The 24,214-nt window shown below is 50.7% G+C and overlaps 3 protein-coding genes across 4 annotated transcripts; 2 read left to right on the plus strand and 1 right to left on the minus strand.

Annotated features, from left to right (window-relative positions):
* The first annotated feature begins 267 nt into the window (after window positions 1-267).
* Window positions 268-4,111, plus strand: FAM210B (family with sequence similarity 210 member B). Its single transcript, XM_054274940.1, has 3 exons — window positions 268-396; window positions 2,194-2,366; window positions 3,864-4,111. The coding sequence occupies exons 1-3, from the start codon at window positions 268-270 to the stop codon at window positions 4,078-4,080; spliced, it is 519 nt and encodes a 172-aa protein (XP_054130915.1). The 3' UTR covers window positions 4,081-4,111.
* Window positions 4,112-7,290: 3,179 nt separating this feature from the next.
* On the minus strand, window positions 7,291-12,020 carry AURKA (aurora kinase A). The gene is made up of 8 exons (XM_054274934.1): window positions 11,955-12,020; window positions 11,012-11,291; window positions 10,425-10,500; window positions 9,625-9,816; window positions 9,261-9,399; window positions 8,789-8,937; window positions 8,109-8,283; window positions 7,291-7,818 (listed from the first exon to the last, which is right to left on the minus strand). Exons 1-8 carry the CDS (start codon window positions 12,006-12,008, stop codon window positions 7,633-7,635), a joined length of 1,251 nt encoding a protein of 416 aa, XP_054130909.1. The 5' UTR covers window positions 12,009-12,020; the 3' UTR covers window positions 7,291-7,632.
* An 874-nt stretch (window positions 12,021-12,894) lies between these two features.
* CSTF1 (cleavage stimulation factor subunit 1) lies at window positions 12,895-22,258 on the plus strand. 2 transcript variants are annotated; one of them, XM_054274932.1, is made up of 7 exons: window positions 12,895-13,245; window positions 14,130-14,291; window positions 15,004-15,199; window positions 16,987-17,264; window positions 18,409-18,606; window positions 19,090-19,480; window positions 21,985-22,258. In XM_054274932.1, the coding sequence occupies exons 1-7, from the start codon at window positions 13,126-13,128 to the stop codon at window positions 22,242-22,244; spliced, it is 1,605 nt and encodes a 534-aa protein (XP_054130907.1). In that variant the 5' UTR covers window positions 12,895-13,125; the 3' UTR covers window positions 22,245-22,258. The 2 variants fall into 2 exon arrangements, with proteins under 2 accessions (XP_054130907.1, XP_054130908.1); XM_054274933.1 differs by lacking the exon at window positions 14,130-14,291.
* The last annotated feature ends 1,956 nt before the right edge of the window (window positions 22,259-24,214 follow it).

Raw genomic sequence — 24,214 nt, forward strand, 5'->3', positions numbered from 1 at the left:
CTTCAAAATGAAAGAGGGAAGGATTAGACGGGATATTAGGACGAAATAATTGGCGGTGAGGCCCTAACACAGGCTGCCAAGAGGAGCCGAGACTGCCGCATCGCTGAGGTGTCCGAGAGAAACGGTCGGGACGAACCCCCGGTGCCACAGCACATCCGCGCCTCACCAACGCGAACGCTGCGGCTTTAAGGAGGCGGTCGGGGCGTGTGCCCGGCCCGTCATGCCGCTCGGGGGGCCGGGCCGCTGCCGTGTGCCGGCGGTGCCGCCATGTACCGCCTGTGCCGGCCGTCCCCGCTGCTGTCGCCGCTGCTGTCGCCGCTCCGCCTGCCCCGCTCCCCCTGCCCCGCCTGGGCCGCGCTGCCGCCGGGGCCGGGCCCGCGCCGCGCCCGCGCCAAGGTACGTGAGGGCTGAGGGGCCGCCTGCCCGGTGGCGCTGAACGCCCCTGTCTCACCCTGCTCCTCGGCTTTTTGGGGTGTATTTCCGTGTTTTTCACCTCAATCCCCTCTTCCAGCCCCCGTGGGATCAATAAATCCTGTTTATCGTGTTTCTGTGGGAGCTGGTTCGCACCTGCTGGTGGGCACGTTGGCAGTGTGAGCTTTAATGTCTGCAGCGTAATTTGCAGCGTGGTTTCTGCTGCCTCGTTGTGAAGGATCACGGGGTGTTTTAGGTGTGTTTTCATGCTTCAAATCGCCTGAATGATGCGAATAAAATCGGCTTTTTAGCTGGAATATTGTCGCAGAGTGACATGGAAATTGGCAGCGGCTTTACTTGCTAAGCTGGGCATTATTCCCTACGTGACTGCCCTGGATACTCCAAATTATATCTGTTGAAATGGTTCTTTTTTTATGTTTTGCTTCAATACCATTCCTGGTGTGCGAGCCTGTGAATACAGGGGAATTGGAATGGACTTGAAATATCAGAACAAGCAATTTTTCAGTCCTTATGATCCATCCCTAAGACCCAGAGTTTATGCGTCACAAAAGAAAAATCCGAAGTTTTAGAACGACAAGAATCAGGATAAGCTAAGCTACACAATTTCCTGTTTCTGTATTTGTATGACTTCCTGTCAAAATGAAATACAGAGTTACACAAATAATTACAAAAGAGAAAACCAGCAAACAAGTGTGGGGTTAGGGTTTGGGCGGGTGGTGTGCTTGCCTTGAGGGTTGTAAGACTGTCTTATATGCTAATTTACACTCTTAGCAAGTGCAATAATTAATCAAGAATATTTTTCTTCGAATTTGTATACCTTGAAACCACAGTGGGACAGTGGTGGCAGGCACCTGGTGGCTCTGCCTGTCCTGTGGTGGTGTCACATCCTCACAACTGCTGCTAAGCTCAGCTGGAAAGAAAGGACTCCTCTAATGTTTCCTGACTAGAGACAAATCCTGAGGTTTTTGTGGAAATGTTTTCTTCCTGTCAGTATTTCTTCTCTGGCAAGCATGGAGAGTTTCCAAGGGCTGCCAGCACAGCTGCCCTCCTTTGATTTCTTTTCAGATTGCTTTGGGATATGGTTTAGTACGAAGTTCTGCACTTGAGAGGTACCCAAATAGAAATCTATCAATGACTTCTGCTGTGACAAATATTTTCAGTGCAGTTGGGCTCTCAGCACCAGCCCTGGACTGTCCCTGCAGTTGTTGTCTACACCATAGCAGCAGAATTACTTGTGGCTGTCAACACTTGCAGTTCTCCCTTTGATCAGCTCATCCATTAAGGGTGATTTAAAGGAACTTAAACTTGGGATCTCTTCCATCGGGGAGCTGTTGTTTAGCGGTACCAGGCGGGCTTGCAGTGCCCCTGGAACAAAGAGCGGTGCTGCTTCGGGGAGTCACTGGGTGAGGCTGGGCAGCGGGTGGAAGCAAATAGCTCTCACACCTCAGTCTCGTGGCTCCAGCAGCTGTCTGGGCGTGCCTTGGCACACATTGGGATCAAATAATCTGCTTTTAATTATGAAACCTGAATTGTGTAAGAGTTTACACCACGATCAGTGCATTCCTTTGACAGGAATAGGTGGGAGAAGGGAGCTTGTCTGGGCTCTGCCCCAGCATCTGCTGTGCTGATGTGCAGGAGCAGAAGTGAGTTTCTGTCTTCCCAAATCACTCTGTGGGCAAAACACTTCTTTCATAATTTCAGCTAAGTGTAATATGATCTTTGCTTTATGCTAACAAATACTTCTAATTGTTTTCTTTTTAGGATGCAGCTGAACCCCTCAAAAACGCAGCCACTGATCCCAGTGCTGAAAACAAGAAACTCAACAAATCCCAGCAGCTGAAACAAATTTTTAAAGAGTACGGTGCTGTAGGGGTTTCCTTCCATGTTGGAATTTCCTTAGTATCTCTGGGAATCTTCTACCTGGCTGTGTCAAGGTGAGGTTTCTACAGCTGTCTGTCACCTCTAGGTAGTGATAAAAGTAAAATAAATATTTACCATTGTGCTCATCCCTGACAGGAGACAGGCACTTTATGCCTGTTGGACCTTCCCTCCTGCATTTTGAGTATGGATGGGTCCATAAATGGACCTGATCTCCCATCAGGCATGAGACAGCAGAGTTGTACATGCACATTTTGCACAGGTTCATCAGCAGGGAAAACAGCAGGCACAGCACCACCATAACTGACCAGAGAGAAAATGTATTTGTTCTGCAGATAGCTTTTGTTCTTGTTTGGTCTGGGGAGATAGAGCCATGCAAAAGTGCTCTGGGGCTTAGAGATAAAGGTATTTTTCTGGGTGTTGAACACAGTTTGTGCAGTTGAACTGCAGAAAATAACAGCCACTAGAAGAGGATTAGAGTGAAAATACAGGAGTCAGGTGGGGAATTGTGTGTGTGGCTTTGTTGGAATGCGTGTTACACAAGGTATTCCAGCTGAGGAGACGGGGGAACATGTTATTACCCCAAACAGTCCCTGCTGCTCATTCCTGACTCCAGTGGGAATAGATGAATGCCTCATTTCTCCTGTTTACTGCATTGTGGCACAGGGTGACAACATTTTTTTCCTTCAAGTCTGGTTGAATCCCTGATGAAATCTGCTATGTCTGTATTAATGAATTTGGTGGATAATGCCCATTTGAGCTCCTCAACACTTCCTTCCCTTGCTAGATTTTAGCTAATTTGTCATTTTGTAACCCTAAGCCTAACAGCAGGTACCTCATTTGGTTTGTGCTTAGGTGATACATTTCCCCAAGACGCAGAATATAGTTTAATATAAATTTGGGAAGATGAAACTCCAACACAGATTCACAGTAACTCTTTAAGTATCACTTTGCAGAGAAACTTCACAGTACTTCTTTAAGAATCACTTTGCAGAGAAACTCCATCTCTAAAGTCTAAGTAGAACCGTGACACATGAAACTTTGTGAGCAAGCCCCCAGCAGTTTGTGTTTTTAATCCTAATCTAAAGCAGCATCTCCTCTCTGCCATGGCATGGACATGAACATGGTGCTCATGGGCTGTGCCACAGCACCTGCTGTGCTGATGGGGAGGAGCAGAAGTGAGTTTGTCTTCCCAAATCATTCTGTGTGCAAGACACTTCTTTCATAATTTCTGCTAAGTGTAATATAGATTCACACTAACTCTTTAAGAATCGCTGCAGAGAAGCTCCATCTCCAAAGGCTGAGTAGAACCGTGATACATGAACCTTTGTGAGCAAACCCCTAGCAGTTCATATGTTTAGTCCTAACCTAAAGCAGCATCTCCTCTCTGCCAACTTCACTTAAGTTACTTCACAGTAACTCTTTAAGAATCGCTGCAGACAAACTTCATCTCTGAAGGCTGAGTAGAGCTGTGACACATGAACCTTTATGAGCAAACCCCTAGCAGTTTATATTTTCCATGCTAACCTAAAGCAGCACCTCTCTCTCCGCAGCGGCGTGGACATGAGCGCGGTGCTGCTCAAGCTGGGTTTCAGCGAGGCCTCTCTGCAGTCCCGGATGGCAGCTGGCACCAGCACCTTCGTGCTGGCCTATGCTGTGCACAAGCTCTTCGCCCCCGTGCGCATCAGCATCACCGTGGTGTCCGTGCCCTTCGTGGTGCGCTACTGCCGCAAGGCTGGCCTCTTCAAACCCCCTGCCTCCAGCCCCTGAGCCCCTGACTGGCCTCTTCAAACCCCCTGCCTCCAGCCCCTGAGCCCCTGGCTGGCCTCTTCAAACCCCCTGAGCCCCTGGCTGGCCTCTTCAAGCCCCCTGCCTCCAGCCCCTGAGCCCCTGGCCAGCCTCTTCAAACCCCCTGAGCCCCTGGCTGGCCTCTTCAAACCCCCTGAGCCCCTGGCTGGCCTCTTCAAGCCCCCTGCCTCCAGCCCCTGAGCTCTTCAAACCCCCTGCCTCCAGCCCCTGAGCCCCTGGCCAGCCTCTTCAAACCCCCTGAGCCCCTGGCTGGCCTCTTCAAGCCCCCTGCCTCCAGCCCCTGAGCTCCTGAGCCCCTGGCTGGCCTCTTCAAACCCCCTGCCTCCAGCCCCTGAGCCCCTGGCTGGCCTCTTCAAACCCCCTGAGCCCCTGGCTGGCCTCTTCAAACCCCCTGCCTCCAGCCCCTGAGCTCCTGAGCCCCTGGCTGGCCTCTTCAAACCCCCTGAGCCCCTGGCCGGCCTCTTCAAACCCCCTGCTTCCAGCCCCTGAGCCCCTGGCCAGCCTCTTCAAACCCCCTGCCTCCAGCCCCTGAGCCCCTGGCTGGCCTCTTCAAACCCCCTGCCTCCAGCCCCTGAGCCCCTGGCTGGCCTCTTCAAACCCCCTGAGCCCCTGGCCGGCCTCTTCAAACCCCCTGCCTCCAGCCCCTGAGCCCCTGGCTGGCCTCTTCAAACCCCCTGCCTCCAGCCCCTGAGCCCCTGGCTGGCCTCTTCAAACCCCCTGAGCCCCTGGCTGGCCTCTTCAAACCCCCTGCCTCCAGCCCCTGAGCTCCTGCCCTGCTCTCCAGGGCAGACACACAGCTCTGTAGGGCAAACGTTTCTTTCAAAGACTGCTCTGGGTTCAGGTCAATCTCATCTTGGTTTCTCACTTGTTCCTTCACTGTGAAAAATGCTGTCCCTGTCTCCTGTCCCTTTTGCTGCTTATTCTTAGGACAAACCTGTTCAAATGGGAATATAAATGCTTGACAGTGAGCATAGTTCTGGGTCTTTATAAGCCAGCTTTTGAGCCTTTTTTTTTTCTCTTTTAAAAACAGTCATAGCTTTCATTTTTTGCTGTGTAGCTGGGAAACTGAGAGTCTCTTTCTAGCAGAATAAACAAAATCTCACTACATGGGTACTTCTCTTGATAAGGGTGGTATTGGAATCTAAAGTGGCAGGTGGGTGTTCCTTCTGTTAGAAGAGGCTTTTGTTATAGCCCTTCTTGCAGTACAACACAGGCACTGAACTGACTTCTGTAGGAGTACCCATATGATAAAGTATTGCAGTCATAATTGGTTTAGGCACAATAGGTGAAGCACTGTTCTGAAACTGTGCGTGTTGCTTCCATAGTCAGGGATTTTATTGTTTGAAAATGTGCTGGCTGGGAGCCAGCCTTACTAAAGTCCCTTTGTTTTTAAATGTCTATAGACTCAGAAGAAGCCCTGAGCCTACTGCAATCAGTGTAACCAGACTTACCCATGTGAACATACTCCAAACAGCATCAAGGCAGAGAGCAGCTGGGGGGTTTTAATAGTTTGAGATCTGGCTTTGTGCTGGAAACACTTTTCTAAAAGTCTAAACTAACCCCAGCTGCTTTCTGCTCCCGTGGGTGAAACTCAAATCATCTGCACCAGAAGTGCAAACATTCCAAATCCCAGCTTCCCAGGAAGAATTCCCGTGCTTTGGGCTGAGACTGGTGAATGTAGCAATGAGGGGGCTTTGCCTTTCCCTAGGGGGACACTGTGGTGTTAGGATGTACTTACAGGGGTGGATATTCCACTCTAGCTGCAGCCTGATCCTACAGCTGATAAATTATTGTCACACTGGGGTAGGCCTGGGTTTGTGTCAGGCCTGTGCTGCTGTGAGAGCCTGAGCAAGAGCTGGGGCTGTTTGGGACCTGCTGGCTGCTCTGAGTTATCTCTGTGCTTGCACTTACCCAGAGTGGCTCTGACAGATCTGATTATACAGAACTCTGATTTAAGTAAAATAGCAGGAAGATACTCTGAAATAGCTTTCTAGTTTTGCTAAAATTTAGTGAATAGAGGAAGAAAGGGTGGAGTTTTGATAAGAGCTGGCTGAGGGAAGAAAGGAGCAAATAACTTCTTGTTATCATCAGCCTCCTGCCCTCCCTCAGCCAGAACATTAAATTGCACCTTAACTCCTTCCCCCCCACAGAAATGCCCAGGTTTCATGTGGATCAAGGATAAGAATTCCAAAATAACTCTGAGGCAGCCTTGTTTACTTCAGTTAGAATAATTTCTGAGAAAGATGCTTTGTCTTAAATGTAATAAGGAAGGAATATTCAAAGTTTTTTCAAAATCATACAAAATCATTTAAAACAATAAAATCATTTACAAGCCAGTAGAAGGCACCCAGCACTAGAGTTTTCTTCTGTAAAGAAACAGCTTCATATAAATTGTGGCCAGAATTCTGATTACTTTTGTGGTTGTATATACTACTGGCAGTTTGTTTAGATGAAGATTTTTGCAAAGTATATTTTAAATTAATTTGAGAATATATTTTGAATTCTGGAATCCTTGCTTGTAGAAGGATCATTTTTTAAAACTGTTTGTAAAATAGCAAAGTCTTATTCTGAAAAGACAATAAATTGCTTTCTCTTAGTTTGCTTTAAGTGTTTTCCTGGAAAAGAGTTGGCATTGATTTTGGTGGCAAGGGGCCTGACCCTTGGTGCATTTTAAGGAGTGTCTAATAAACATCTGGTCTTGCTCTTTGCTGTTACCCAACAATCTGAAAGTACTCCTGAGAGAAAGGGCTGGGAAATGTTTGAATAAATTAATTGGAAAAAGGACAGAGCAGGCCAAGCTCTGAATAAACCAAGCAGGTGAAGTAGCAACACATTTGGTACTTACCTTACAACCCTAAATTGGGGCTGTGGGATGGTCAATGACTGCGTGGCACCAGCACTTTGAGCTTCCCTTCTGACAGAGGTGGGAATTCTGCTTTGGGAATTCACCCCTGGGAGCAGCAGCTCAGCTGTGCTGGTGCTCACCAAGCAGTGCCACAAGGAAGCTCACCCTGCTGGATGCAGTATAACAAGTCTTTATTTTACAAATTGAGTGCTCACATTTAAAACTAGAGACAAAACCAATTGCCACATCATTTTTGGAACACTTGAAAAAGGCATTCAGCTCAGTTTCAGGTTACACCACAGGTTACACCCTGAGCAGCCCAGGGAGGGAGGAGCAGGCATCTCCAGGATATTGCACTGTTCCATAAGCCAGAACAACTTCCTCGTGGTGGAACAACAACCATTTCAGCACAAGAGCCTCCAACAGCTTCATACTTACACCAGCAAACTGGCCCACATGGAACTGGTTTCAAGTACATTAAATATTCCACAAGCTCCAAAGAAAAGTCAAATAATTTTATGCTGCAATTCGAGTTTAAGACACCAGCCAACCCAAGGATTTGCATCCCAATTGCCACTAATTCCAAGACCTGCTTTTCCTATTTTAAGCATTACAGTAGTCACAGTACAGGGCTCCTCTTGTCCATCCCACAAGTCACCCTCCTCAAGCTATGTTTTGGAGGGGGCAGCACCATCACTCTTCCTGCTGGTGGGAGTCTTGGTGGAGTTTGCTGTGATCCAGGGATGGAGCAGCACATCCTTCAGGGGCAGCCGGTGGAAGGGGTTGTGCTTCAGGAGCTTGGAAATCAAATCCCTTGCACCTTCTGTTACAAATGGAGGAAACTTGAATTCCACCTAAGGAAAAAAAGGACAGTAACAATCATGCAAAAGTTCTTTAGCAATAACCAAATGATAGAACCAAAGGGCTCTCCTCAAGTTACCCCTTGAAAGCTGTGCCAGCCTTGCGGGCTGTGCACCTTCTGCCTATTGCTAAAATAACTTCATTATAACCCCAAACAAGCTTCTCACTGCTTGTGAAAATTTGTATATTCTTATGTTTGGCTTCATTATGCTTCAAAGTTTGCTGAAACCTCTCTAGAACTAAAAGCATGGCCCAGCTAATCCAGATAAGCACTGGCACTTACCCTTGAAATAGCTCTGTAGGTTTCTTGATAGGTTTTTGTTTCAAAAGGTGGTTTCCCTACAAGGAACTCATAGCACAGAACTCCCAGGCTCCAAATATCCACCTTTTCATCATGTGTTCTTCCCTCAATCATTTCAGGAGGTAGGTAGTCAAGTGTTCCACAGAGAGTTGTTCTCCTGAAGAAAAGTCCAAGTTAATTATTGATTAAGATAATTAAAGGATATATTTCAAGAGCCAGATAAGAAGTAATGCTGGTAATAATCTGTACCTCAGCACCACCCAGAACAGCTGGGAAAGAAAAGCCAGCAGGGCATTTTCTACTTCTGAAAGTAACTCAGTCCCTGCAATCAGTCAGTCCCAGCTCCTTTCTTCACCCCACGTGCTAGAACAAACCTGTTCCTCCCTTCTCAGGTGCAATTTCCCACTGTCTCAGAAATAACCAAATTGCCACAATAATGTTTGAGTCCAAGTGCAGGTACACCAACATTCCTCTGAGGGTCAGCAAGGTTTGAACTAAAACCCAGGACAACAACCCTCTGTCACACCAGGTGCCTGTCAGGCCCTTTGTCACAGCAGCATTCCCCAGGATTTCCAGAAGCTCCCATGAACCTCCCTTCCACAGCTGTGTGACAAAACTGACTCTACAGAAGGATTTCAGTGCACAAGAGACTGAATTCTCACCTAGAGGATGGAGCATGCACAGACCACCCAAAGTCAGCAATTTTTAACTCTCCATTGGATCCCAGCAGCAAGTTCTCTGGCTTGATGTCCCTGTGGATCACACGCTTGGAGTGACAGTACGAGAGGGCATCTGCCAGTTCTGTGATGTACTGGGTGCAGAAAGAACAACCTTTAAGCCACAATCTTTAAGATACTCTCACTTGAGTTATCTGGCTGCAGCAGGCATAATTATAATTTTAACTTAAAGCAATTATTCCTTAACCCTTGAAGCCTGGCAATCCAGGCTGTGCCTTGCAATATTAAACAATTCTGAACATAAATTCCTGCACAGCCCTACGTCTCCCCAGTCATTCCCTGCCCAGATGCCAACCAGCAGCTAAGGAATCTCAGTTCCCCCAGAACTGAAGGGCTGGCTCTGTCCTGCAGAGATCCCAGACACAAGAGGAATGGAGAGGAAGTTGGAACAACCTACAGTAGCAGTTCTTTGCTCATCAAACTTGGTGAGCCTCTGGAGCTCCCTGTAGACCTCCCCACGAGGTGCATGCTCCAGGATCAGGTAGACTCTTGTCACATCATGGAAGTAGCCATACAATCTGAGAATGTTGGGGTGCCTGCAAAGAGAGTTCAGTGTTCTTCTGAATCCAGTGTTTGTCCAAAACCTTTAATTTCCCTGTCCTGCTCCCCCCACTTCCAAGGAAAGCATGGAATTTCAGCTCATCCATGTTCCTTCAGTTCACAACACACAAAATTTTATCATAAAGAAATCTTATCATAATGAAGGTTACTTTGTTTATTGGCATGCAAACAAAGCAGAGTGAATAGCCACTAAACCTTACCTAAGGTGAGACTGTATTTCCACTTCTCTTCGCAGCTGATGCTCCACACCAGCCTCCTCAAGCTGTGTTTTAAAGAGCACTTTCAGTGCAAGAATGAATTTGCTCTGTTTTTCACGTGCCAGGTACACATTCCCAAATTTTCCTTTCCCCAGAGGACGACCAATTTCAAAATCATCAAGGGACCATTGCCTTCTGCAAGAGGAAAGTTAAAAGCTGGAGTTGTGTTGGCTTTGACTCCAATTTACAGTTTATAACATTCCTGTTCAAGAGATGTTGAGTGCTCTAAACTAGATTTTAGTCTTTATGAAAACACCAAGAGAATGAAGGCATTGAGATTTCAAAAGGAAGTTCCAAAAGCTATTTTCTTCCCTCCTGAGGCTTCTGCAGACACTGCACCAACCACACTAGAACAAAATGAAGACTGTTTACCAAGCTGGGCTCCTTAGATACTCCTAACCCAGACACATCACCAGGGCATGGCAAAACAACCTGAAGTTGCCATAAACAAACCCGGCTTCATCCCAAATTAGCCTGCAGCCTCCTGCCCAGATGAAGGAGGTTTTGTTTTCAGGAGCACATCTCGTGACTGGGGCAGAGCTATCAGTGCTCTCTCCTGGGACGAGCTACTCTGCATTTAGCCCAAAGTTTTCTTTAGATTACAGCAAGTCCTTGCTCCTGGCAATTACCAGGTCAAAGGCTGCTTTCCTTGTGTGTGCCTGCACAGTGTGGGGGTCACCAGGCTCCAGAGCAAAGGAGCTCAAGCAGGGCTCTGTTATCTAGAGGTTAGGCACAGAACTTACTTTTTAGTCTCTTCACTTTTCTTCTTGGTCTCTTCAGTTTTCTGTTTTGAGGTGTTTTCTGCTTCAGGATTCTGTGCTGTGTACAGAGAAGGAAATCAATTCATGAACCAGACCCATGGGAACACATCTAACCCCTGAGCATCATCCGGAGCAGCTTTTAGAATCCTTTCCATGACAATTTAAGCAACCTAGCACAGCTGACTGCTGGGAAACAAACAGCCCTGGCAAAATGCAACTTAAAAGGCTTTCTGAGCATAAAAACCCATTAATTCTTTCCCCTCCCCAAACAAAAGTATCCTTGTGCATGAATCTTGGAAAATTTGTGAGGTCTCAACACAAATTACATTAACACCCAGCTGGCTGCTGAGCACCTGGAAGTTTTTAACACTATATTGTCTCTAATTGGTTAATTCAGAGATAAATTCACAAGGATGGTGCAGCAACACCCAAGGTGAACCATGTGCTGCTCTTCTGTTTGGGGGCACAACAAAGAACTTCGCTCCAGGACCATCCCTGGATCAGCAGCAGCTTTAGGAGCATCCTGAGTGTCACAGCTGGGCTCACAGGGAAATCACCCTCACAATTACCAGGTGCTGCAGCCTGGGGAGGTTTCTCACTGCTCTTGCTGGCAGCCTGAGGTCTCACAGTGGCCTGCTGGGGCGCTTTGGGCCGGGGCTGCTGCGCTGTTTTGTTGCTGGGTGGTTTTAAGGCTGTCAGTGCAGGTTTTTGGGGCTGCACTGGGACTCGCTGGGCGAAGTTTGCAGGACACAGAACTCGGGCTGGAGCTCCACTGGTGAGTGAGCGGCTCTGGGCTGAGGGCTGTGACACGGGGACACGCTTGGGGGCATCCCCGATGGGATTGGCGACCTTCAGAGAGAAAGGAGAACGTGTTAATTGTGCAGCAGCACAGCAGAACCTTCACAGTCCCACTCAGGATGGCAAAACCACACAGAAGCACTTCAACAGAAACGCTAAAAAACATGCATTGAGTAGTTAATTAAAAGGAAATTTTGCTTATGCTATTCCAAAAACTTACCAGGCCTATTTGGTTTTATATAAACTAGTCAGACAGTGTCTGTATTTCTAAATGGAAAAAAAGACAATAATCAGGGTGATCTTGAGCACTGCTGCACATGTGTATCCATAGTAACGTTTGCACAGTGCTTGCTTTTAGAAACTCTATCTAAAACAATTTGATTATACACATGCACTTTCTCTTTAAGGGCTCTTAAATACTTATAATATAAAGAGGATTTCCCCATGTAATAAGATATGCTAACATTAACAGTAGTTTTTAAAAATCAGCTATGGGTTGTTTTCTCTAGGTGAAAGCTACTGAAAGACAAATTACTAGTTTGAAACCTGTAATTAATATGAAACAGGGAGAAACAAACCCAAAAAGTAAAAACTAAAGACCAGCCCTTGAACAGACCAGAATTTTAATGGCAAACTCCCAGGCATAGAGAAAAAGGATGCAGCAGAGGAAGCTACTCAGGCAGAGGCACACAAACCGCGTATTTCACACCTCACCTTGGCAGCGCGGCCTGAGTACGCGGCGTGGTTCTCCTTCATGTTCCTGTCCATAGCGCCAGAGCGGGAGCGGCCCGTGCGGCTCGGGCTGAGGGCGAGAGGGGCTCGGTGAGCGGAGCACAGGGAATCCGGGTCCCTTATCGATGACCACTCGTTACCGACAGCGGGCCGGGACCGATCCCCCCTGCCCGCCCCACGCTCCCGCGGAGCCGCCGCCGCCTCAGGGCCGCCGGAGCTGTTTGAATTCAAACTGCCGCGCCTTAAATACCCCTTTAAACCCCCGCCGCCCGCCATTGGCCGCGCTCCCGCGGCCCGCGCGCGCTGATTGGCTCATCCCGGGGGCGGCCCGCCCGCCCATTGGCTGCCGGACGCGCTCCGCCGCGCCGCGAGGGGCGCACGCGCCGCGCCCGCCCCTCCGCCGGCGTTGTCGCCGCGCGGCGCGTTACGCAGTTTGCGTAGCGCCGCGCCCCCCGGCGCGCGCCGCCCGCGCACTTCCCGCCGGCCGAGCCGCCGCTTCCGCTACGCAAATCGCGTAACGCGCCGCGCTCCCACCTGTGGCCGCCGCCGCCTCCGCTCCGCTCCGCGCCCGGGAGCGCTGCCAGGTCAGTCCCGCTGCCGCCAGACTCCCCCCGAGACACCCCCGTCCACCCCCGGGCCAGGCCGGGGAGCGGCGCTGCTGCCACCGCGCGTGGGGCCGAGCGCGAGCGGGGCCATTGTGTGGGTGCCCCCCCGGACGGGCCGAGCAGGGCCGGAGCCTCCCGGTGCGTCCCGGCCGAGCCGCCCCGGGCAGCGCCACGTGCCGCCAGCGCTGCGGGCCGAGCGCCAAGCGCCAAGGCACCGCCCGGGCCGGACCCCTCGCACCGCAGCCCCCGGCAGCGCCCAGAGCCGCGCGGCTCCCGAGGGGACGCCGGGACAGCGGGAGCGTGGCCGGTCAGCGAACGCGGCCCGCGAGCAGCGCAGCGAGCGCGGCGTGAGGCGCTGCCAGCCCGGAGCCCGCGGGTCCCCGCGAGGCGCTGCGGAGCGAGGAAACTCCAGCCGGCGCTCGGGGCTTGCGAAGAACTGCGATCCAAGGGAACTTTTCAGTGTCTCCGCGGTGCTGAAAACAAGAGCGAAGGAGAGCCTGGTTGTGTGTGTTGGTGTTTACAAGTGGTTCAGGATAGGTAAAAAGAAGATGTCGGGTCGCCGTGTCGCTGCAGCGTGTGACAGACGACAGCTGCCCCGGGGCATGGGGAGCATGGCAGCCCCGCTGCTCGACCCGCGCCCGCTCCGGCTGCCCTTTCTCGAGGCTGACGTGAGTAGCACTCGGGGAGGGGACGGTTTGCGCTGGGGACGGGGCCGGGCCGGGCAGCAGCGCCAGCCGCTTCATTCCCAGCCCGTTCACGTCGCCGTGTTTGGGATCCGGGGTCTGGCGGAAGCGGCGCTCCGGAGCTTTGCGGCTGCGACACAAAAGAAGCCCCGGGCTCCCCCCGCGCCCGCTGGGGGCCGGGCCAGCGCCGCTCCCCCGCCCGCGATCCCGCCCCGAGCGCGGCTCTGCGGCCTCCGCTAGGGCCCCGCTGCCCCCGGAAGGGGAACGGGATGGACCCTCGGGATCCCCGGAAGGGGAGGAATGGGGAGAGCGACCCCCGGGATCCCTGGAAAGGAGAATGGGGAGCGGGACCCCCGCAGGGGCCGGAATGGAGAGAAGGGACCCCCGGAAGGGGCGAAATGGCGAGAGGGGCCCCCAGGACCCCCGGAAGGGGGAACGGCGAGAAGGACCCCGGGATCGCCAGCGCGGCGAGGGGGGCGGAATAGGGATCGGGGTCCACAAAGCGGGGTCGGGGATCGGGACCCCCAGAGCGGGAACGGGGATCGAGGCCCCCCAAAGTGGGGTTGGGGATGGGGGTCCCCAAAGCGGCGTCGGGGTCCCTGGAGCGGGGTTGAGGATGGGGGTCCCCGGAGCGAGGTCGGGAATGGTGGTCCCCAAAACGGGATCGTGTTCCCCGAAGCGGGGTCGGGGATGGGGGTCCCCAAAACGGGATCGAGGCCCCCAAAGCGGGGTCGGGGGTCCCCAAAACGGGACCGGGGTCCCCGCGGTCTCCCCCCCGTCCCCCACCGCGGGGGGCTCCCGCCTCCCGCACGTGACGCGGGGGGTGTGGCGCTCACGTGACGCCGCCCCGTTGTGTCGCCCCCCCCAAGAGCCGCCTCCCATCGATGTGCGGGCGCTCGATGCAGCAGCCTTCGCGGAGGAGCGTCCTGCGGGCCCGGCCGCCCCCGCCGCTGCCGCCGCCGCCGCTCGATGCGCTCCGCGCTCCCGCCGCCATCTTAGGGGCAGAGCGCGGGCGGCAGAAGGAAGGCTCGGTACGTACCGGCACCGCCGGGGCCGCCCGCCCGCGGCTCCGGCACCGCCCGCGCGGGGCCGCGGCCCCTCCGCGCCGGCGGGAGGGCGGGGAGGGCGCGGGGCGGGCGGCGGGGCCGGCGCGGCGCCGGGCTGTGCTGTGCTGTGCTGCGCGCCCCGTGCATCCATCCATCGGAGCCCGGGCCCGCCGGCAGCACCGGCGGCTCCGCTGGCACATGCTGCCGCCTCTGCTCCGCTCGGCACGGCCCGCCTCGCTGTGTGGGCCAGGTTTGCATTGACACAGAGAACAAGCGCAACAGGTTTTTCCTCCCCTTTTCCTTCCCTTTCCCCCCCTCTTTTCCTCCCTCTTACCTCCCCCTTTTCCTCTCGTTTTCCTTTCTTTTCTCCTCTCTCTTTTTCCTCTTTTCTCCCCTCTCTTCTTCCCCGTTCTTCCCTGTCTTCCTCCCCTGTCTCCGTTCTTTTCCTGTCCTTTTCTTCCCTTTCCTCCTGCCTCTTCCTCCCCCTTCTCCCTTTTCCTTCCCTTTCTCCCACCTTTTCTTCACCCTTTCCTCTTCTTTCTCTCCCTTTTTCCTCCTCTTTCCCCTTGCTTTTCTTTCCCCATCTCTGCTCTCCACCAAAACCACAGCAGTATTTAGTGCCTGCCCTGAGGTTTGTTCCAAGGTTCTGGTGGTTTCATGCAACTCTCTTGTATGTGATTTCTGTTCTTCATTCCAGGCCCCCCCAAGGCAGTCCCTGCTCACAATGTATAGGACAAAAGTCAGTTTGAAAGACCGCCAGCAACTTTACAAACTGATAATTAGCCAGCTGCTTTATGATGGATACATCAACATTGCCAATGGCTTGATAAATGAGATCAAACCACAGTCTGTGTGTGCACCCTCTGAACAACTGCTGCACCTAATTAAGTTAGGTAAGCTGGAATCAAAAGCTGACATAAAAGTCTAGTTTCTAATTCCCCAGTGAGTTAAGAGGTTGGTGTTACTGCAAAGACACCTTTGATGCAAAGGTGGTGTCTGGTAATAGCACAGCACTTGTACATCTGGTACAGCCTTTGCCTCTGTGGGGTTTGAAGGGCATTCCTGTTTCATTACCAACAAACCAGATCCCTGAGTGCTGCCCAAATCTGTTTGGCCTCCTCTTAGGACACTCAGGGTTCTGGGGGAGTGGCAGAACACCCCAGTGAATGGGATCACTGACCGCCAGATCTGAGGGAAGATCACACCCTCACAGTTCTGCTGACTTCAGAAAGAAATAATTCCAATCTGGCTGTTCCTGACAGTGTTGGAGAGGGAGCAAGTCCTTCCATTGGCAATCTTTGCTGGCTTTTATAGATCAGTCCCCAGGAGACAGCTGCACACTCTGGGGTCTCAGCAGGGCTGTCACCTGTTCTCTCCCTGTGCTTCCCTCTGGAAGTGCCACAGTGTGGGGATAGCAGGGAAACCCCTGAGCTGCTGTTGGAAGAAGCTGGCCAAGTCCTGGAAGAGCTCTGGCCATGACACCGTGTGTAACTCAACTGGTTCTGCTGCCTGAACTAGCTGAGTTCTGAGGGTACAAATCTGTGAAGCTTTGTGTCTGTTTGAAATGCAAATTCTAGACTTGAAAGCAGCAAAAAGATCACCACTGGACTGAAAACTCCTGTGTCTGCCCTGTTGCCTCTCCCAGTGCTGAACTCTCTGGTCTGCAGCTGCATCCTGGAAATAAAGATAATTGTCTGGGAAGTGGGCTTGGAGACCAGCAGGCTTTTCCCTTACAGTGCAGGGATAGTTTGGCTTCAGAGTAATTAAATAGGAAAAGAATCAGTAAATACTTTGGGTTTTATACTTTAAAACTCATGTAACAGTGTTGGGGCTTGTTGCTCCTCTGTGACCACAGGGCTGTGACTGATTGTCAGTGCATTTATCAGCACTTCCCAATCTGATAAATTCCCAGAGCATTGGTTGATCAGCCCTTCCTACTCCTCACTGGGGTATTCCCAGAGCATTGATCATTCCCAGTCCTCACTGGGGGAATTCCAGAGCATTGATCAGCACTTCCCAGTCCTTACTGGGGTATTCCCAGAGCATTGATCAGCCTTTCCCAGTCCTCACTGGGGTATTCCCAGAGCATTGATCAGCCTTTCCCAATCGTCACTGGAGTATTCCCAGAGCATTGATCAGCCTTTCCCAATCGTCACTGGGGTATTCCCAGAGCATTGATCAGCCTTTCCCAGTCGTCACTGGGGTATTCCCAGAGCATTGATCAGCCTTTCCCAATCGTCACTGGGGTATTCCCAGAGCATTGATCAGCCTTTCCCAGTCCTCACTGGGGCACTCCCAGAGCATTGATCAGCCTTTCCCAATCGTCACTGGGGTATTCCCAGAGCATTGATCAGCCTTTCCCAGTCCTCACTGGGGTACTCCCAGAGCATTGATCATCCTTTCCCAATCGTCACTGGGGTATTCCCAGAGCATTGATCAGCCTTTCCCAGTCCTCACTGGGGTATTCCCAGATCATTTATCAGCCTTTCCCAGTCCTCACTGGGGCACTCCCAGAGCTCCTGAGGAGCTGTGCCAGCTCCAGCCCAGCTGTCCCTCACTCCTCCCCAGAGCTGTGGGACCAAACCCGCTCTGCCAGCTCAGCTCTCCCCCCAGGGCTGCCTTTCCCAGGAGCGTGGCAGGCTCTGAGGAGCAGTGCTGAGTGCCACCCTGCTGTCCCCAGGCATGGAGAACGATGACAGTGCCGTGCAGTATGCCATCGGCCGCTCGGACACCGTGGCGCCGGGCACCGGCATCGACCTGGAGTTCGATGCTGACGTGCAGACCATGTCCCCCGAGGCCTCCGAGTACGAGACCTGCTATGTGACATCCCACAAGGGACCCTGCCGCGTGGCCACCTACAGCAGAGACGGGCAGCTGATAGCCACGGGCTCGGCCGACGCCTCCATCAAAATCCTGGACACCGAGAGGATGCTGGCCAAGAGCGCCATGCCCATCGAGGTGAGGGCTTGTACCAGGTGGGAATTGTGTCTGTGCCATGCCCATCGAGGTGAGGGGTTGTACCAGGCTGGGAATTGTGTCTGTGCCATGCCCATTGAGGTGAGGGGTTGTACCAGGTGGGAATTGTGTGTGTGCCATGCCCATCGAGGTGAGGGCTTGTACCAGGTGGGAATTGTGTCTGTGCCATGCCCATTGAGGTGAGGGGTTGTACCACGCTGGGAATCACATCCATGCCATGGCCATTGAAATAATGAGTTGTAATCAATTGAAATCCTGTTCGTGCTATGCCCACTGGAATAATGGATTGTCATCACTCTGAGAATCCTGCCCATGCCATGCCTATTGGGATAATGAATTGTAATCAATTTGAATCCCATCCATGCCATGCCCACTGGGATAATCGATTGTAACCACTCTGGGAGTTCTCTCCATTTCATATCTGTACCTTGTGGCTGCCTCAGTGGGTTGGACTAAATACCTGTCTCAGCATATTCCCTACTTCAGCAGCTGCTCATAAAGTCCCTTTGAAGGAGGAAGAACCAGGGCAAGGACACTGGTGTCACCCCTGGCAGCAGGGAGAGAGCTGAGCCAGGAGTGGCTTCTGCTGGGTGCTGATTGTGGCTGTGATGTCTGAGCACAGTTCATGTTAAACCCACCTGTGGCCTTGCAGCCCCCTGGCCACCTGTGTTTTCTCTGGGTATTTCAGAACTGTTTCACACATTGCTTTGCTTTATGTTTTTCCAAGGCAGTTATCAGGTGGCAATGAAAAGTGGGATTTTTTTGCACAGAGCACACACCAGATTCTCAGCAGAGAGCTGCAGGTTTGGTGCAGCTTCTCTTGATTCTTCTCAGCAGTCAGTGTTTTGCTTTGGGCTGTTTATGAAGGTGATGTTTTCTTGCACCAGTTGTCTGCTACTGAAGTAGTTTGTCCTTGAGCCAAGTTGTTTTGACCTTCATAAAGACACAGGGATCTTATTTGTTGACCTATAAAGGGCCTTCAGATAACCAAGGGAACAGATTGTGTGCCTGGTTGTGTCAGAGAGGAGCTGCTGTTCAGCCACTCTGGCAAGCCTAAAACCTACTTTTCCTGTCAGAAACCTGCTTTATTTTCCAAGAGCAGCAACCTGTTGAATGTTGTTTGTAGGTGATGATGAATGAGACAGCCCAGCAGAACATGGAGAACCACCCGGTGATCCGGACTCTGTACGATCACGTGGATGAGGTGACGTGTTTGGCTTTCCACCCAACAGAACAGATCCTGGCTTCTGGCTCAAGGGACTACACACTGAAATTGTTTGATTATTCAAAGCCTTCTGCCAAAAGAGCCTTCAAGTACATCCAGGTGAGACACTGCTCAGAGCAGGCACGGCTCAGATGTCTGAGTGCCGAGGTGGTGTGGGCTGAGCTGTGCCTCAGGTGATCAGGGGTGCAGGAGCTCACAGGCACAGCATTTGCAGACCTTACAGAGATGGTGTCTCAATTCTGTGCGTCATGGACACTTGTATTTAAGAATAGAACCTGCCAGCTTTTTATTCATTAGACCAACTCTAATCTGAATTGACTTGGAAGTCAGTTCTGTTACTTTGATTTGGACGAATATTTGGGGTTAGATGGTGGGCTTGGGGGGGGATGATATCCTAAAATAAGGAGGCACTGCAGGCTGCTCTAGGACAAAAACAATGCAGCCTGTCATTTCAATCCCACAGGAAACATTTTCCATTTTGTGCTGATAATTCCAGTAGGTTTTTTAGCACTTTATCAGCACCAACCCTTCCAGCTGAGCTTTTTCCCCTCCTCACCCCGCCGTGTGTTTGTAACCCCCCAGGAAGCAGAGATGTTACGCTCCATTTCTTTCCACCCTTCTGGGGATTTCATCCTGGTGGGAACCCAGCACCCAACCCTTCGTCTGTACGACATCAACACCTTCCAGTGCTTCGTGTCCTGCAACCCCCAGGACCAGCACACGGACGCCATCTGCTCCGTCAACTACAACGCCAGCGCCAACATGTACGTGACAGGCAGCAAGGATGGCTGCATCAAACTCTGGGATGGGGTCTCCAACCGCTGCATCACCACCTTTGAGAAGGCACATGATGGAGCTGAAGTCTGTTCTGCTATTTTTTCCAAAAATTCCAAGTATATTTTGTCCAGTGGGAAAGACTCTGTGGCTAAGCTCTGGGAGATATCCACCGGGCGGACGCTGGTGAAATACACAGGTATGTGGCAGGTGACCTTCCAGACACTTTCTTTTCCAGGTGCTGAGCTGTGGCAGGGCTGGAAATACTGTCAGAAAATAATAATTCCTAAAGGCAGTGGAGAAACTGCTGCTTTGAGCATAAATTGCCCAGGATTTTTGAAAACATTTCCATTAGACCAATTCCAGAAGAGAAGCTTGAAGCTTCTTTGTATCAGTGTACAAATATTTTAGTCTGAGTAGATTTTGGAGAATTTTCTGACATCATTACTCACTGCATTGTTCTGGAGGGAAGTTATCACTGAATTGGGGAAAAATAAGAAGAAACACTGAAGCTACTTCAGGGCAGTTGATGTAATCATTAACTCTGTGGCTCTGTAGCCATGGCAGTGCTCTGAAATGTACCTGCAGCTGGTTTGTTCCCTTTTTTGTGTATTTTTCCCCAGGGATGCAGTTGTGTGTAAGGTACTCTGACAGTGCCATGCTTGGATTCAGCAGGATTTAGGGAATAATGAAGGCTGTGGAAGCTTTGCATGTGACAGCAGCTGTGTGAGAAGCTTTGGGGTCAAGCACTGATGTGTTTAAGCAATAGGAGCACAAAAGATGCTGGAAATGGAAATGGTGTGTGTCAGCTTTTGGGGTTTGCAGTCAGCTCTGCTGGGAGCAGCCAGCAGGGAGCAGCACCTTCCCGGGAAACCCTGCAGGATCCCGGGAGGGTCTGTGGGAAGCACTCTTTATCTGAGGGCATGGCCAAGGCAGCTCATACTGCCTGTGCTGTGTGAGAAACGCACCGAAAGGTCCTCAAGGATTGTCAGGCTCTCTGGGTTCTCCTCTCCTTGGTCACAGCTGAAAGCCTCATGCGGAAATATCAGGCAGAAATACTCCTAGGTAAAGGATTGGACATGGCACAGCTGGAGAAGGTATTCCTTCTGTCCTCTAAGGAATTTTAGCATCTATACACGGGCAGCAGAGGAATTTCCCCATGGAAAGGGTGGTCAGGGGCTGCCCAGGGAGGTTTGGAGGTGTCCAGGGAACACCTGGAGGTGGCACTCAGTGCTCTGGTGATAAGGTGGGGATGGGGCACAGGCTGGACTCAAATCTTTCTGGTCCTGTGATACAACTACAAAAGAATATTTGTTATTGCACCACCTGTTGCTTGTGGAAGTAGTAGAATAGCAGAGAAAATTGATAGAAAATTGATGCTTAGGGAAAATGACTCAGAGATGTGGTGGTGTTCACAGGGGTCCCAGGACGAGGGAAGAGATGAGAATCTTGACTCTGTGTTTCAGAAGGCTGGTTTATTATTTTATGATATATATTATATTAAAAGAAAATTATGTATTATATTAAAAGAAACTTATGTGTTAAAACTATAGTAAAAGAATAGAAGAAAGGATTTCATCAGAAGGCTAGCAAGGAATAGAAAGGAATAATAAAATCTTGTGACTGACCAGAGAGTTTGACACAGCTGGACTGTGATTGGCCATTAATTAGAAACAACCACATGAGACCAATCACAGATGCACCTGTTGCATTCCACAGGAGCAGATCGTCATTGTTTGTTTCATTTCTGCATTCATTTCTTCTCTCAGCTTCTTAGGAGAAAGGATTTTTCATAAAATACATCCGTGACACTTAGCTATGAAAACTCCTAACGCCCCTGTTGTGCTGTGTGTGTATAAAACATGCCTGTGACACACATGTATGAAAGCTCCTAACCCCCCGTTGTGCTGTGTGTGTATAGAACACGTCTGTGACACACATGTATGAAATCTCCTAACCCCCATTGTGCTGTGTGTGTATAGAACATGTCTGTGACACACATGTATGACAGCTCCTAACCCCCATTGTGCTGTGTGTGTATAAAATACATCCATGACACATGTATGGAAACTCCTCATGCCCCCATTGTGCCGTGTGTGTATAAAACATGCCTGTGACACACATGTATGAAATCTAACCCCGTTGTGCTGTGTGTATAAAACACGTCTGTGACACACATGTATGAAAGCTCCTAACCCCCGTTGTGTTGTGTGTGTATAAAACACGCCTGTGACACACATGTATGAAAGCTCCTAACCCCCGTTGTGCTGTGTGTGTATAGAACACGCCTGTGACACACATGTATGACAGCTCCTAACCCCCGTTGTGCTGTGTGTGTATAGAACACGCCTGTGACACACATGTATGACAGCTCCTAACCCCCGTTGTGCTGTGTGTGTATAGAACACGCCTGTGACACACATGTATGAAAGCTCCTAACCCCCGTTGTGCTGTGTGTGTATAAAATAAATTCATGACACATGTATGAAAGCTCCTAACCCCCGTTGTGCTGTGTGTGTATAGAACACGCCTGTGACACACATGTATGACAGCTCCTAACCCCCGTTGTGCTGTGTGTGTATAGAACACGCCTGTGACACACACGTATGACAGCTCCTAACCCCCGTTGTGCTGTGTGTGTATAGAACACGCCTGTGACACACACGTATGACAGCTCCTAACCCCGTTGTGCCGTGTGCGCAGGTGCAGGTCTGAGCGGGCGCCAGGTGCACAGGACTCAGGCTGTGTTCAACCACACGGAGGACTACGTGCTGCTGCCCGACGAGAGGACCATCAGCCTGTGCTGCTGGGACTCGCGCACGGCCGAGCGCAGGAACCTGCTGTCGCTGGGCCACAACAGCATCGTGCGCTGCATCGTGCACTCGCCCACCAACCCCGGCTTCATGACCTGCAGCGACGACTACCGGGCCAGGTTCTGGTACCGGAGATCCACCACGGACTGAGGCGGCTCTGCAGGGCTGGGCCGCTGGCATTCTGTCACACCTGGCAGGAAAATTGCGAATATTGAGACTTTGCACCCCACGCTAAATTTTTTATTAGTGTGCGTGGTTTAATTTTTTGTAAGTCATCTCTAATTGTACTGAAGGGAGGGGGTGGAGGATGAAATGATCCTGGCAGGAAGGGCTAAGCTTGTTCCCCTGCCTGGAATCACACACGTGATAATGGGACTGTGTCCTGCTCAGAAGGAGCCGGTTCTGCTCTGTGTTGTGTCTGTGCAATCCCTCTGAACTCTGGCAGAGAAGAGATCACACAAAGAGCAGCAGAACTTGGTGTAGAAACTTTAACAAAGCCTTAAGCTGCCTTCAGCCACAATTCATTATTTGTAAAGCTCTGGTTTGTATCCTTCAGTCTGGGGTTTTGGTGAATTCTTTTGTGTTTTTTGTTTCTTGGCCGAGTAGGCCTGCGGTTCTGAGTTGTGCCATAAGAATTCTAACAGGATTTTCAATTGTTTAGATGAATTCAAGAAATGGTCTTCTAGTTCTCGTGTTAAAGTCAGACTTCATCTCGTCCTCTTCTGAATTTATCTTAACAAGTGGGACCTCAAAGTGAATTCCTAATAGTTTTAAGGAATATCCACATTGCAATTCAAATGTGACAGTGCTGCTGCAAGTGAAAATAATTTTGCCTTAGAGACCTTTAATATCCTCTCAAAGAAAGAAACCTGTGCATCTGAATTTTTGTATGTGTACCTCAGAAATGTCACTGTTTCATTTGACTGAGAAATCTTCATCTATGTCTTACACAGCACTTCAATGACATTCTTTTTTAATTAGTCACAAACCCAGTGCCCATTGTTGAGAAACTGTGCTTAAAACTTCTCCAAGTTGGAAAATTCACTACTTATTCTCCCAGAGATCTGCCTGAGCAGAGCCTTAAATTTGTTTTTTGAGGCCTCCTCGTGCAGAGCTCCTGGGCATCACAGCTGGGAGGCTCCTTGGGTCAGAGCTCAGCACTTGCCTTGGTGAGGGTTTTGAAATTGAGGTGGTTCTTGCTGCTGGATTAACTTCCATTATTACACTGAGGAATTGTCAAGGGCTGGTGAGGGTACAGCTTTTGTCTGTATTTAAATAAAGATTGCCTTTTAAAAAGCTCTTTGATACATAAAGAAGGAATTGTATTTGTTTTCTGTAAAACAAAGGAGAAATGGTCAAATATGGGAGGCTGGGGCTTGGGAATGATGCATTTGTTGTGTTCCACCTGTATCAGGTACAATTACAGACTTGAGATGTAGAATGTGGGAGATTTTTATTTAAATAATGAAATTTAATTTTCTCTTGAGAAGCTCCCTCTGTGCAGAACATTTCTGAGGCTGGATCCTCTTTGCTCCTCCTGTGCCTCTGTGTCCTCACCCTTCAGGGGCAGTGGTGCTGAGGGTTGGTGGTGCTGGTGCCTTTTTGGTGGGGAAACCAGGAGAGGCAGAGCTGGGGGCAGGGAAAGGGAAGTCCTGGCACAGTCACTGAGGCGTGATGTGGGATGGGTGACAGCAGTGGCTTTTTTACTTTTTGGAGTGCCACCTTCTTTTTAATTCTGCTAAAGCACCTGTCTGTAATTCATGCACTTGTTAGTGGTGTTTGGAATCTGCTTTTACCACCCTCTTTTTGTGGTTCATGTGTTGAAACACCGCTGTGGCTGTGAACTGGGGGAGCTCTCACCTCAAGCTTCCGTAGCTCTGGGGGCTTGAACTCACAGGGCAAGAGCAAAAAGTCACTTCTTCAACACAAAACCATCCTGGCCTTGGCACTTTGCTGCCTTTCCATATCCTGCACATCCTCCTGAGGCCACGAGGTTGTTGGAGAAAGAAGGGCTGGGAGAAACAACTAATCCTGTTGAGGGAGAAAACCCCAGGGTGAAATTCAGTGCGCATGGCCGGGCTGGATGGGCTCGGCACAGCCTGCTCTGCTGGAAGGTGTCC

This window comes from Melozone crissalis, unplaced genomic scaffold (assembly GCF_028551555.1).
Source record: "Melozone crissalis strain CALT ecotype California unplaced genomic scaffold, PUWL_Pcris_2 ptg000017l_1, whole genome shotgun sequence".
Lineage (NCBI taxonomy): Eukaryota > Metazoa > Chordata > Aves > Passeriformes > Passerellidae > Melozone > Melozone crissalis.